The 12,925-nt window shown below is 49.1% G+C and overlaps 1 protein-coding gene across 1 annotated transcript; it reads right to left on the reverse strand.

Annotated features, from left to right (window-relative positions):
* Positions 1-6,029: 6,029 nt before the first annotated feature.
* Positions 6,030-9,158, reverse strand: RPL37A (ribosomal protein L37a). Its single transcript, XM_064165617.1, has 4 exons — positions 9,054-9,158; positions 8,378-8,506; positions 7,174-7,256; positions 6,030-6,172 (listed from the first exon to the last, which is right to left on the reverse strand). The coding sequence occupies exons 1-4, from the start codon at positions 9,054-9,056 to the stop codon at positions 6,109-6,111; spliced, it is 279 nt and encodes a 92-aa protein (XP_064021687.1). The 5' UTR covers positions 9,057-9,158; the 3' UTR covers positions 6,030-6,108.
* Between the last annotated feature and the right edge of the window lie 3,767 nt (positions 9,159-12,925).

The raw sequence follows: 12,925 nt of genomic DNA on the forward strand, positions 1-12,925 counted from the left end.
CTGTTCACACTCTGAGTCAGGAGGTGAGTGAGAGAAAGCAAGAGAAGAAACAGAGGTGGGCAAAGGTCAAGGGAAACCAGTCCTTTGGCTCTCCTTGGGCAAGGTTGTCCCCAGTGGTGGCCAAGCAGGTTTGTAGTCTGAAATAGCAATGGATGTCAGAAGCCTAGCAGAAGGTTTCTTTTAGGAGGCATTTGGTTCTTTTGTGATGCTGCTCTAGCTTCTTCCACCTTCCTTTGTTTTGGCACTTTCAGATGCCAGAGCAGCACTGCTTTTGACCTGAGGCAAGGTTTGTCTCCAGCGGACACAGGGCCTGCTAATTCCTGCCTGGTTGTAGGCACCAGCCTCAGGGCCGCTTCGATGCCAGTTACAAGCACTGGAGGAGGGAAACAAAAGGGGAGTACTACAGCTTCATTCACTTGCTAATAGGCTACCCAAAGAAAGACATCAAATCTATGACTGCTGTGCGAGGATACAGTCCGGAGCTGCTGAAAACACAGGAAAAAGCAAAGCAGTGCAAGGGGAGAGGAAATGGATTAGGTTTCTAGAAGCGCCCCAAGATCCACGCTTCCAGCTCGGCAGGAGACCCAGGAGGCTGAGCAGAGCAGGGACACCAAACCTTCGGACACAAAGGAAACACTCTCTTCGGTTCTGGCTAGAAAAACCCTTTCTTGCAGAGCTGCCATAGTTCATACACTCAGAGGAACAGGGCAGAGAAAGGAGAAGGGTTGGGGCTTTTGGGAAGGAGGGCGAGGGGGAAGGAGGGGGGAAAAAAGGCACAAACCCGGCACTGGGAAAGCCACACCGATGAGCTTGTTAGCATCTGAAGAGACTGCTTGGCACGATTCCTCGCTCAGTGCCCTGCCAACAAATCGCGAGAGGAAAGTATATTTAGCAATCCAAGGCGTGCCAAAGCCTTGTCAAGAGAAGGAGGGGAAAACCCCAAACCAACACACGGCATTTTGAACATGGGAACAGCAATTAGACATTTTCTAAGCAGCCATTTTCAGAGTGCACCCAGGCATCTAATAAGGGCACCTGAGGCACATCCACAACTCCGCCACACTCCGCGCCTCAAAGGACATCCGCTAAGGATGGAGTACTTGGAGGAGCCGTGGGTTGCTGATGGCAACTGCCCCCTGCCAGAGCGCCGGGGCCGCTTTGGAGCAGGCGATTGGCTGCCACTCCGCCGCTGGGAGCACGCAGACTCCTCTCACTGTCTATCTCTGCGTAGCATCCTTAAGGATTTACTTCTCCAAGAAAGGCTGTGAGCCGCACTGCGCAGCAGAGGTGTGTTGCCCTCCCACCTCTTCGGTGGGAGCTGGGCTGCAGTTCAGCAGTTATGTCTTCCTAAGTAGAAGGTGAGATGAGCAGCAGGTGGAAGCCAGGACAGAGCATAAAATTAGACGGTGGCTTGCAGCCTGTTAGTGCTGCTTACACCATACTGCAACTCTGGCTGGTCCTCTCATTGTCCCATGCTCTGAGCTGCAAAGCCAGCATCCTTTCTTTCTAGGGAGAGACTTAAAAACGTGTCCCAGGATAGGGTACAGTCGCCCCAGGAAGGTGATTCGCCTGTCTTGGACTCTCTTGTTTCTGAAAGGGCCATTTGAAATCTCCTTGGAATACAGCATAAAGGAGCTCAGGAAAGCAATGTGCAGCCTATGATTGTGCACTAAAATGAAGGCAGCTGACCATGCAGTAAGGCCAAGACATTTGCTGTTCATGGAAGTTAGAAACCACACTGGGATATGCTCCTTAAAACATCATCCCCGTCACAACTGTCAGGTGGTATTAGAGTCACATGCCTAAGAAGGACACAAAGCCAGAAGGCAGCACCTGCACACAGGCTGAGTTCACACTGCTTCTGATTCAGGACACGCAGAAGGGACAATAAATGCCTGTGGCAGAGATTTCTCATCCTCACGATCCCTAAGCCACATCAGTCTTCAATATGTGGCATAACACAAACTGAAGGTGATGACCCCAAGGCTTAGTATCACGATCCCTTGCAGGCCAAATGGGCTCTCCATGAGCAGGAAGCAGAGAGGGTGAAGCTAAAGCAATTGTTTTCTTTCATAGACAGGTAAATGCTTAACAGAGAAATCAGATCCAGCACAGAGCCCCGAGTTCTTTCAGGGTTTGGTTTCCAAGTTCCTTTGTGCTGCCAAAACATGTTTGGGCACTTGAAGTATCCCTTTGTTTACAGCCACCATGCCCTTGGGATACATCCTCAGTCTTGGGGAAAACCGATAAAACCCCCATAAGACTAAGAGATGGGTCTGAGAAAGGAGGTCCCCTTCTTGCCTGCTCTTTGAAAGCAGCCAAGATAACCTACCTGCTTAGCTACTCCTACAGGATATTTAGTCAGATTTGAAGTCTCCATTTCCATCAAACCCTCCTCCACTTTCCATAGCTGTAGCATTCTAGATGGGCCAGACACTGCTGTAAGCTCACATCCTCCGAGACAGGTGCCAGCACTTTGCTTCTACAGCATTTAAGACATCTCTGTCCAAGTTCTTGACTAAGATAACAGCAAATGTACTGAAAGCAATAAGCAGAATTGCCAATAATTCCTGTTTTCACTCTGGACTCCCAGAGGAAACAATAAATTTTGAGGATCACCTGGGCCAAATCACACAGTGGCTGACAATCCTCCTGGAATGCATACAGGGTTTGGACAAAGCAACAACACACATTAAAGGTGACAGGTGACCACAAAACCCACAACTCCAACCTCCTCGTACCTATTTTTACCTCCTGATCCCTTTTGCACTGCCTCCTGCTTCACTCTAAAATCGTCACAGTCTGTTTTGGGAGGAAGCATGAAACGCGGGGCCAGGAAGCTGTAAGGGGCGCAGAGGCGGTCAGAGGCTTTCTGAACGCGATGGGCAGCTCAGGATGGAGCCAAGCAGCAGCCTCGCAGAACAGCAGAGCGGCAGTGTCGCCCGCTGGCCACTCGCAGCATTGCCAGCTGACGTTGCTCCGACCACGGCATCCTGCCTCTTACCACCTTCCACCCAGCTCTCGTTACGGGAAACCGGGGAAACGTGCGGGATCGGCAGCCCCTTTCACCGGAGCACAAATCAGGGCAGGACAGTGTACCACGGCGCTCCTGGAGAGCGCAAGCCCTGGTGCTCTGCAGGGATGCAAGTAGGGCCACACAGCCCAGGATCAAAAGATCATCTCACATTCTTAGCTTCTCTTCCTAATTCCACTCTGTCCAACTTTCCACTAATATTAATCCCAAAGGTGATTAATAATTTCTTCACCAGGAATAGAAGTCACCTTAGATAAGATACCTGCGCAAACATCTGTTCCTTAATCAGAAACCTGCACTTTAATTACAACCTCTGCCTTAAGGAAGGAAGCAGAAGTCTTAAGTCCTATCTCAGCATCCAGAACTGGGAGCAGAGCAACACCAAGTGTGACCCAAGCACCCTGAACCGAGAAGACCACAAGTACAACACCTCTACCCTGCTTGCAGAGGCAGTGAGAGGTGGTAGCACTCAGCTCCACACAGCAGCTGTCACAGCCACTTGCCAGCCTTTGGGGCAGCAGGTAAATCCTAATTTGCCAGCACACTCTTCACTTTGCCACTTTCATCTGGTTTTAGTGGCTCAAAAACTCCAGAAGACCATGTTTAACCAAGGGACACCTGCAGCTGCTCCAAGGGGCTGAGCAGTACTTTTTTCTCTTGAGGATCACTGAGGCATAGCAGTGACTTTCTCATGGCAAATGAGCCCCATCTGCAGCCTCTGTATCACCACAGCTCTCTGTGAAGGCTTGCTCAAGTAGGAACACGTCATGCAAGTGGTGCCGAGTTCTGGACCTCCTCTGCAGCGTCAATGAAAACAGCACTTCCTTCTCCTACCCTCAAAGCCCACCACCACCCAGGAAGATGGGCTGCTGTTTCCAAGCTGTCGGGCCTCTCCCGCTTGAAGTGACTGCATGGTGTTTCCTTGTAGAAACGTGAACCTCAACAGAGCAACCCAAGCCCCTCAGAGCCCCTTCTGGACACAGAGCTGCATGGTCACATCACCAGAGGAACCTCCCCTCCAGAACATGTAACATGTATTAGCAACAAAAGCTTTCACACAATGAAGCAGCAAGCAAATCCATCAGTGCTCACTCGGCTTCATTACAATGTCCCAACAAAAGGGCTCACATGAAGACTCCTTTAGCACAATTCAAGTTGCCTTTATTATGATGCAGCTTAAGAAGTGTTGTCATTGCTCAGAAACCTTCTCAAAAGCACTCTCCCAACGTGATGCACAGATGTGTGCCGTCTCCTGAGCTCACTCACCTCCATATAAGCTGGCAACTGGAGCGTCTTCCTCCATCCACTTCACCCATTTTCCCTGGAGGTCCAACTGGGACACAGCTGTTTCTGGCCATTCAGTCTATAGCAGCTCCCCCATGCTTCCTTCTCAGCTTTCCTAGAGGATGGCTCAGTTACCTGCAAAGCAGCTCCTGGACACCACAGCACTTCATAAACCTACATAGGTAAGCCAGGTCAGGGGCAGGTCAGCAGCTGTTTCTCAGGCAGCAGATCTCCCCTCAGCAGCATAAGCCATCCCCTTGCACCATTCGCCCTATCTCCAGGGGCAGAAGCAGCCAGCAGGAGAAAAGCTATCTCCTTGACCTGTTCCAGCTATCTACACACCAGTACACAAGGCATCACCAAAGGAGAATTATCTCAACTGGAAAGAAAATTCAAGGCAGCTTGGAGAAAGCACCCCAAGAAAGCTTTTACCTGCCTAGACAAAACAGCCTTTAGTCATCCATTGTCACCTCTACTTCAAGCCTGCTGCTTCACCCTGCACTACAGGCACAATGAGGTGTGCCAACAGAGAAATAAGCAGGGATGTCTCTCCAGAAACCAGACTGTCCAAGTCCCAAGGAATCCCTGCTGAGAGATGGCCTGACATGTACGTTGGTGTCAGTGACACTGGATAGCTGAACGCATTCCTTTAGTGAAGGAAACTTAGAGCAGGGAACAAAGCTGAACCAACAAAAAACAACCAAACAGAACAACACAAAGAAACAACAAAAGAAGTTTAGGAAACAAGTTCAGGGGCACTGAAAACTTGAGCCACAGACCTTTTGCAGCTTGGGAAAAGGCTCCTACTCAGGTCCAGTTCTGAGTCTTTGAAGATGTCAAGCTCATTAATTACTGCCATAGCCCACCACCACCCTAACCCACTTTAAGCTGAAGTTGGAGCTACGTGCTGACTATTTCTCCTTCAGCAGATGCCAGTTATCCTGACTGAGGATAGCTGGCCAGGTTTCCTGACTTCTATTGTTAAGGAGAGGTGCTAGTCACCAAAAAGACAACCTCGAAACACACGAACTTACCACTTTGAAAAACAAAACCAACAACAAAGTTCAGCATCTTTACAGTCTGAAGGCTTTTTCCCTCAAGACTGAATGTCCTATGAGTTAGCTCAACACAATTTGTTGTTGCAACACAGTACAGATTAGGCAAAGGAGTGTTACTAGACCTAGTCAGGTGGACTAACCTCAAGGTCTGCTGACAACAGAATACAGTAAGGGCTGTAGGAAGGTATCTATAGCTGGTGCTAGAAAATCAGCAGCACCAGACAGCAGAAAAGAGCTGCTTTTATATCATTCCAATCTCTGACCCCACGCCAGTCATGGCATTTTCTCCCCATCTTGCAGTACTCCCCTGAGCTCTCCTCAATCGCAAAGAAAGAGGCCAAGCAGTTTTCCAAGTTCTGTCCTCCTCCATCTGTCCATTCCTCCACTCATGGAATTTTGCACTATTCAAGGCAGAGACAAAAAGGATGTGTGAAGATGAGTCTATGAGCTACCTAAGCTTTCCTCAGATTCACCTCAGCACATTCAAGCCACGAAATACAAAATGAACTACAAAGGACGAGTGGATTTCAATGGCTGCAGCAGCACAGCCACTTAACTACTGGACAGCACATTTACTCATTTCTCCATGGTCATAGGTATAAATACAGCACAGCAAGACAGACCTTTTTTGCAGAAAGACAAACATGACTCCATTCCATTATCACCTCTTTATTGTTAAAAGGACAGATCCTGACAGTGGGAGGAAAAAACTGTTTTGCAACAACATAGCTTCTACTGGTCTTTCAATTCCTTCAGTCTTCTGATGGCAGATTTGACTGTCACTGCAGAGGTGGTGCTGGAAAAAGAAGCAGAGATATTTTCACATGGCAGTAGAGCAGCCCAAGACAGCTGAGAAAGCACGAATCATGTCAAATAGCTGTGGTCTGGTTGCACTGTCAACAGCAGGCCAATTCCTTTGGGTTCCAGGACACGGCGTAGGCCTGTCTGCAGCAGCACACCCAGCTCCACAAGCTGCACCTCAACCCCAACTTCCCAGCCACGCATCGACCAGATGCACGAGTGCGTGGGCTCAGGCTCCCAGCGACTGACGTGTGGGGCAGCAGCATCTCCTGCCAGAACTGTGGGGGAAGGAGAGTAAAGAAAGGGAGCACACGAGGACGCTGCCACAGCAGCGGCTGCAGGGATTCAGTGACTTTAGAACAAAAGCAACACACAACGGTGGATTTTTCTTGAGAGTAAACCTGGTTTCCCCTATTGTATCTGCCTCTCTGAGCTGAAAAAGGCTAAGAGAGCAATCACAAAAAGTTGCTTTGGCTTCGAAAGAAGAGGTAAGAGTCCCCTCACACTGTGGAGATTTTTGTACAGTCAAAAGAAACAAAGGAGGAAAAAAAATCCCCAGGTCAAAGGTGTACTTATTAGAAGCTGCTGAAGCTCTTTTTAGAACAGAGGGACAACTGTCAAGTGTCATCCAGAGAGTTGATTCCACCCTGACAGAGCTAGATGAAACAGCTCTTTTCTTTTCTCTGCTCCTTTTACTCCAACATGTCCAAAAGCTGGCTCAAATGCAATACCTTGCATAAGCAACAACTCTAATTAATGTGACATATAAAATGCAGTGTACAAAACCCAGAGCTGCTTAAGAGATACTGGAAAGAACAGCAATCAAATCCAGTTTGATCCATTTCAACTCAATTTTAACAATGTAGGCAGAAATCCCCCCCCAATCACTAACTTGAGACAGATCAACCTCATAGACTAAAACAAATTAGAAAATTAAACCAAAAAGCCTCAACTATGTGAGAACAAACAGTGAGAGAAGCCTCTTCATTCGCTTACTTGTAAGTCCAGGCACCACCAGCAACTGTCTTCATGCAGGATCCACAGTGCCAGATACCCACAGCCTTTCTCTTCATTTTGGTCTGTAAGAGTGAAAACGAGGGAAAAAAGAAAGCAGGAAAGAAAAGCATTCTCCATCAGCTGGCAAAGCCAAACAATAAACTTCAGGCAAGAGCTTCAGCATCACCTATAAAGACACCTATAATCACACCACAGCACTACCTGTAACCGCCGTTAAGTCAGGCATTAAGGGCTGGTTTTATTCAGGTTCCTCAGACACTCTTCCATTCAGTAGGTGGCTCCAAGCACACCCTCAGAAATTGAGGAGAAACAGTTAGGAGCTACATCCATCCTAGTATGCGATGCTCCTATCTGGTCTAATGGTCAGTGTAACACTGATCTCACTGGTGCTCCCTGCACATCCCAAAATTGCTTTAAACTGGCTCTTCTTTGAAGGGCATCTAAAGAGCAAGTAGTGAGCACAGAGTCTAGCACCTTGCAAAGGTGCAAAGGTGCCAATGTGTTTGCCTAGACATATGCTGGATTTAAGTAGATCCACAAATGGGGTTATCAGCATTCTCAGCTCACGTGAGGAAGGTACTACCTAAGGAAAGAATTTCCATCTGCTTGGCTTCTCTCTTTTTTCATTTCCAGCCACTGAAAGATACCTACTTTACAGGTATCAGCAACAATTAACAGGACATAGCACAAGCTGATGGGCCTCTCTGTCAGAAACATCTGAGTGAACTCTGATCACATACACGAGCAGGCAAGATCACTTAGCAGAAATTCTTCCCTATCCAAAGTTATACAGCACACAAGTATAGCTAACTGCAATCAAAAAGTTTTAAGTGGGAAAAGCAAACTTCCTCCTCCTGAAGGCATGCTGTAAAGCTACTGCAAGTAAAAAACCCTACAATCCCAAGTCATGTCCTAATTACCACGGTAACAAGTGTGCTTTAATTCTGTCTTTTCACTGTGTTGTGCAATGAAATGTCCTCTAACTGCCACTGAACATCCACAGTTAACGTCCACTGACTTTTTGTTCTGAGGCGTTTTAGCAGTGGCCTGAAGCTCACAGTAACTAATTGTTCTCTCAGAACTAGCCGAGTTCTCTCCTCAGCAGGGACAACTCTTAAACATCCAACTGGATTTCTAGCATGGAAGCTTTTTTTCAGTGGCCAGGGCAGCAGGTCAGTCTCACCTTGCCACAGAAGGAGCAGGTGTACTTGGCATGCTGGCTGATTTCAATCTTCTTCACCATTTTCCTGAGGGATGCGCCATACCGGGTACCGTATTTACCCACAATCCCAACCTTCTTGGTGCGCTTCGCCTGTTGGGAGACAATCCAGAATTAGCTTCCGATCTGCCGGCATCGCTGTCTCTCAGCTGCTCCCCTCTCCTGACACACAGCAAAGCTCTCGGCGCTCGACAGCAGCGCTGCAGCCGGCCAGCGCCTCTCCCCGACGCTGCACACTGAACGGCAGTCAGGAAGCGGCAAGGCTCAGGTAGAGGGCCACAGCCAGGCACTCAAGCACCACCGAAGGCAGGTTCTTCCTCAAGGCCAGCCCGGTGCCACACGTAACCCTGCTGCTGCCGGCAGAGCTGCCCACCAGGCACTGCCACCCCCTCACTGTCTGGTCTTTCAGCGCCTCACCCACCCCGGCCCCGGTCTGCCATGCCTCGCTCTCGGACGATTGCCCACAGGCGGCCCAGGCGGCAGCCAGCTCCCGTAGCAGCCTCGCCCGGGGTCGGGACCCGCAAACCCTCCCGTTCCGTGCCGCGCCCGCAGCGATCTGCGCCCTGTCCTCCCCGCGGCGCCCTGCAGCGGCTGGAGGCGGATGGCGGCGGATTGCCCACGGAGCCCCAGCGCCACTCACCATCTCCTGCCCGGCGCCGCAGCCAGAGGAAGCGCTCAGTGCGCAGCCGCGGCGTCAGCTTCGGACGCCGGAAGTAGCGACGCGGAGACGGGGCGCAGAGCGGACATGACGCCACGCGTGACGCCATGGGGCGCGTCCGCGGCGGGTGCGTGGCTCGGGCGGTGCTGTGCTTTGTGTCCCTCGGTCCCGGGGCGCGGCGCTCATCGCGGCCACGGTGCAGGCTGCCGGTAGAAGCTGCATCGCTCGGCCAGCAGCGCCCACTGCCGCGGCTGCAGCTCAGGAGCGCTGGCTTGCCGCGGAAGGAGAGGAGCCGAGCAGTTGCGTCCATTCGCCTCATTTAAACAGAACAGCAGTGAGCAGCTGCTACAGCGTAGAAAAGGTCAGCAAAAAAAAAAAGTAGAGCCGCAGAAGCAGCAGAAGTGTGTATGGGTATATGGATACAAATCAAGGAGGATGAACTCTAACCCTAAACCGTAGTAGCCTTAAACCCAGAAGTTACGAGAGGTCCAACCATGACATCTGTGTGGTTTTCTTGGGGTCGTCCACCGTTGAGACGACCAGCCAAGAAAAAGCCTTCATGTGCCACCACGGAGGTGGACTAGCACCCACACGGTGTCCCCAGGTGCCCAGGCACCTGAGTTTATTGTCACCAGCACCAGAGCAGGGGACTGAGAGCCAGGAGGGCTCCCACTCTGCGCAGAGCCGGTGTGGGCGAGTGAAACACGTCCCAGCAGTGTGGAGCTGCAGCGCTCACAATGGGATTAACAACCCATTAACCTCCATTATGAAATGTAATCCGGTTAGTGCGAGAGGCTTCAACGCGCAGAGCAGGCTGCAGCTCGTTCCTTCCCGACAGGCAGGAGCCAGGGCTGCCCATCGCACCTGGAGAAACTATCCCTGGGTACTTTCTGCATGTGCTTTTACAGCCCCATACCCACCCCAGCTGTCCTGATCCATGGCAGCCCTCTTCATTCGCAGCCTCTTTAATAGGAAATTGCACTACTGTGTACTCTGCCACTGTGTTAGCGGTTCCCCGACTGAGGTCCACGCTTTTGAAGATGCCCAGGGACACACACTGCTTTGAACATTCAGATTTTCGATTCCCTCTGTCGTGCTAAGCACCCCATTCCTCAAGCAGCCCTGCAAGCTCTCCCATCCAGCAGGTCCTCCCAGGAGCCGGTGGGCCAGAGCCTTGTTCTAGATGAGGGCTTAGCAGGGCTTTAGGCAAAGGTATTTTTATCTCCCTCTGTTGAGTCAGTTTCATTTGCTATATCCTAGGAACATATTTGCCCTTTTCAGATCCTTATCACAATGATGACTCACAGGATACATCTTTTATACCACTGTATTAAAATAAATTTAAACAAAAATAATAACACCTCTCCCCCCCAAAAAAAAACAACAACAAACAAACCACAAAACAAACCAACCAAACGAAACCAAAACCAAAAAAACACCACCAGACAAGCAGACCGGAAAAAAACCCAACACAACCCCAATCCAAACAGAAAAAGGAAGGAAACAATTTCTTTGGCTGCTTTATGATTATTTGGTTAAAAACATAAAATAAATTGTCAGACAATACATCTGGGGCAGAGCATCTACTGCTCCTACAGAGTTAAAACTTCCGTACAGCACATGGTCATAGCCTTCATCTACCATTACAAACAGAAAGCTCTGCCAGCAACCAAATCCAGCCCCCTCAGACAATAGCCATTGCCAGCACTACCAAAATAAACATGTTCACAAGTGACTAGAAGATGGATGGATACAGCCAGATCTCCCTGTACTCTCCTGCATGCCCCAGGCTGGCCAGATTCATGCTTTGAAGATGCATTTCAAATTGCTCCATGTTACTGCAAGAACACTGTGTGCTCCTGAGCTTGCCTGTGGGTCTCACTGCCAACCTGCACACTACCTTGTACAAATTCTTATCAGCAAGCCTTGGAGAGCTGAGTCTGCTGGTAGCTTCCCAGCCACTTCCTCACCGTATCAGTGATAGACTAATGGCGTAATTGGGTTAAGGCCTGAACAGTCTTTCCAGTCCCTTGATGTAATGACTAAAAGCACTTTCCTGCAAGAGTCTTCTCCCTTTTTACCTCTAGCAAGGATAAAGCAAACCTCAAGTGTACTTGAAGAGCCTTTGTGTAACTGCAGCAAACCAGCTGAGAATTTATGGGTCCTAACAAGGAAAAACAATGCACCTTGCATTCCTCTGCAGGGCTGGGATTTATCAATCTATGGATAAGATAAATTGAGTCTGAGAAGCAGAATTCTCCAAGGGTACTTTCTGCAGGTGTTAGAAGAATATTCTTTTCAAGTAGAAGATAATTACTCCTGCAGGAGATGACAATGAGTATACAAATAATGTCTTCTATGTCTTTTTCAGTAGGCAGACAGCAACATTGCTCACCCCTTGCTCGCAACAGCCCTCTCTGCGAGTAGAAAGATGACATATCCTAGGAACAGATTAAATACACCATGTTCAAGAAGACAGACATCACAAAAAAGTTGAAAAGCCTGTATTTATCTCCTGGACAGTTGTTGGAGCAAGTAGCTCTCTGACTCAAATCCAGAGATAAAGTATTTCCTCTAGCTGGCCAGTCACACGATCCTCAGTCGCACTCCCCCCCTTCACTTATTCACACCCAGCAGCGTCTGCAGTCAGGAATGAAAAGCACAACTGCATACACAGCCTGCGGGGCATTTCCATGACGGTACTTGCTCAAAATGGGATAATCGAACCCTCTGATGCAGGAAAAAATACCCCATGTATTAGCAAGTTCATCTTTTGGCACAAATGTTTACCTTCCTGGCTGTCAAAGAGGAGTCTTTATCCGGTGTCTGTGGTATCTACACGTCACCAAGCATAGCACCTGCACAGCGTGTTAGTTCCTGGCCTCCAGAAACTAAATGCAAGCCTTAGCTTCAGCTTGCTTTTCCCTCACCCTGCTCTACAGATTATGGTTATGAAACATAAGTTGCTGGTACCTGGGTGAAATTGTATGTTCTGGTATTTTCCAAGGATCTTTCAGTGCTAAAACCAGAAGGTTGAAAGACATTAATCTGTCACCACATTACATCACGCTGGCGATAACACATAAACAAATTAAAGACAACCATGCAGAGATGCTTGAGAACACCAGTTGTGACAAAGAGCCATTTAGCTTTACATCAAAACCACAGCAAAGGTAGCCTCTAGAGTTACTGCAGAGGCATCACAACTGTGAAATGGTTGTCGAAGAGACAACAATTGTGCCACAAACTCCTGAAAGTAACGGCAATCCCTGAGCAGCTAGGCTTCATCCTCTGCAGCCAGCAGAAGCTTCCACTTCCACTGACACAAGCAGCACATGCCCTGGCACAGATCCTAAGACTGTAGCAGCTGAGGCCAGAGATCAGCATGCTCTGGCAGACCATGTGCCTAACGGGCAGTGCACACTTCCTGGCAGGCAGGGACTGCTCTGCAAAGACAAAAATCTGAGGCTGAGGCTCTCCTTCACAAAACAAAGGCCTGTCTGGATCTTTTCTCCTCACTGCTAAGCCAAACACCAGAGAGACAGTTTGTGGTAACCCAAGTAAGAGCCAAATTTTGCCAGTCAACTGACTCCCATAAATACAGACTAAAATTCCTAGAGATCAAAGATTGATTGTCCTCTTCTGTTGCTGAGAAGTTAGTTTTCACAGTAGTTCTGCCTTGTGGACAGAAAACACTATCTGCTTGAAAGCTGGCATACTGAAACAAAGCAACACGCCATTTGGTCACTGGCAAAACCAGGACTGCAAAATGCACAGGCTGCCAGATGTATGCTGCTCATCTGTCACACTGTCAGACTGCCTTCTCTTCCTCTGGGATGAAATGCACTTAGAGA

The sequence above is a fragment of the Pogoniulus pusillus genome, chromosome 2 (genome assembly GCF_015220805.1).
Source record: "Pogoniulus pusillus isolate bPogPus1 chromosome 2, bPogPus1.pri, whole genome shotgun sequence".
Taxonomy (NCBI): Eukaryota; Metazoa; Chordata; class Aves; order Piciformes; family Lybiidae; genus Pogoniulus; species Pogoniulus pusillus.

What these genes read in the sequence shown, in the direction of transcription:
- RPL37A (XM_064165617.1), bottom strand. An exon ending in CCTGCTCCTTCTGTGGCAAG is followed by an intron (nt 7,257 to 8,377) that starts GTGAGACTGACC and finishes TCACTCTTACAG; the next exon opens with ACCAAAATGAAGAGAAAGGC. An exon ending in GGTGGTGCCTGGACTTACAA is followed by an intron (nt 6,173 to 7,173) that starts GTAAGCGAATGA and finishes TTCTTTTTCCAG; the next exon opens with CACCACCTCTGCAGTGACAG.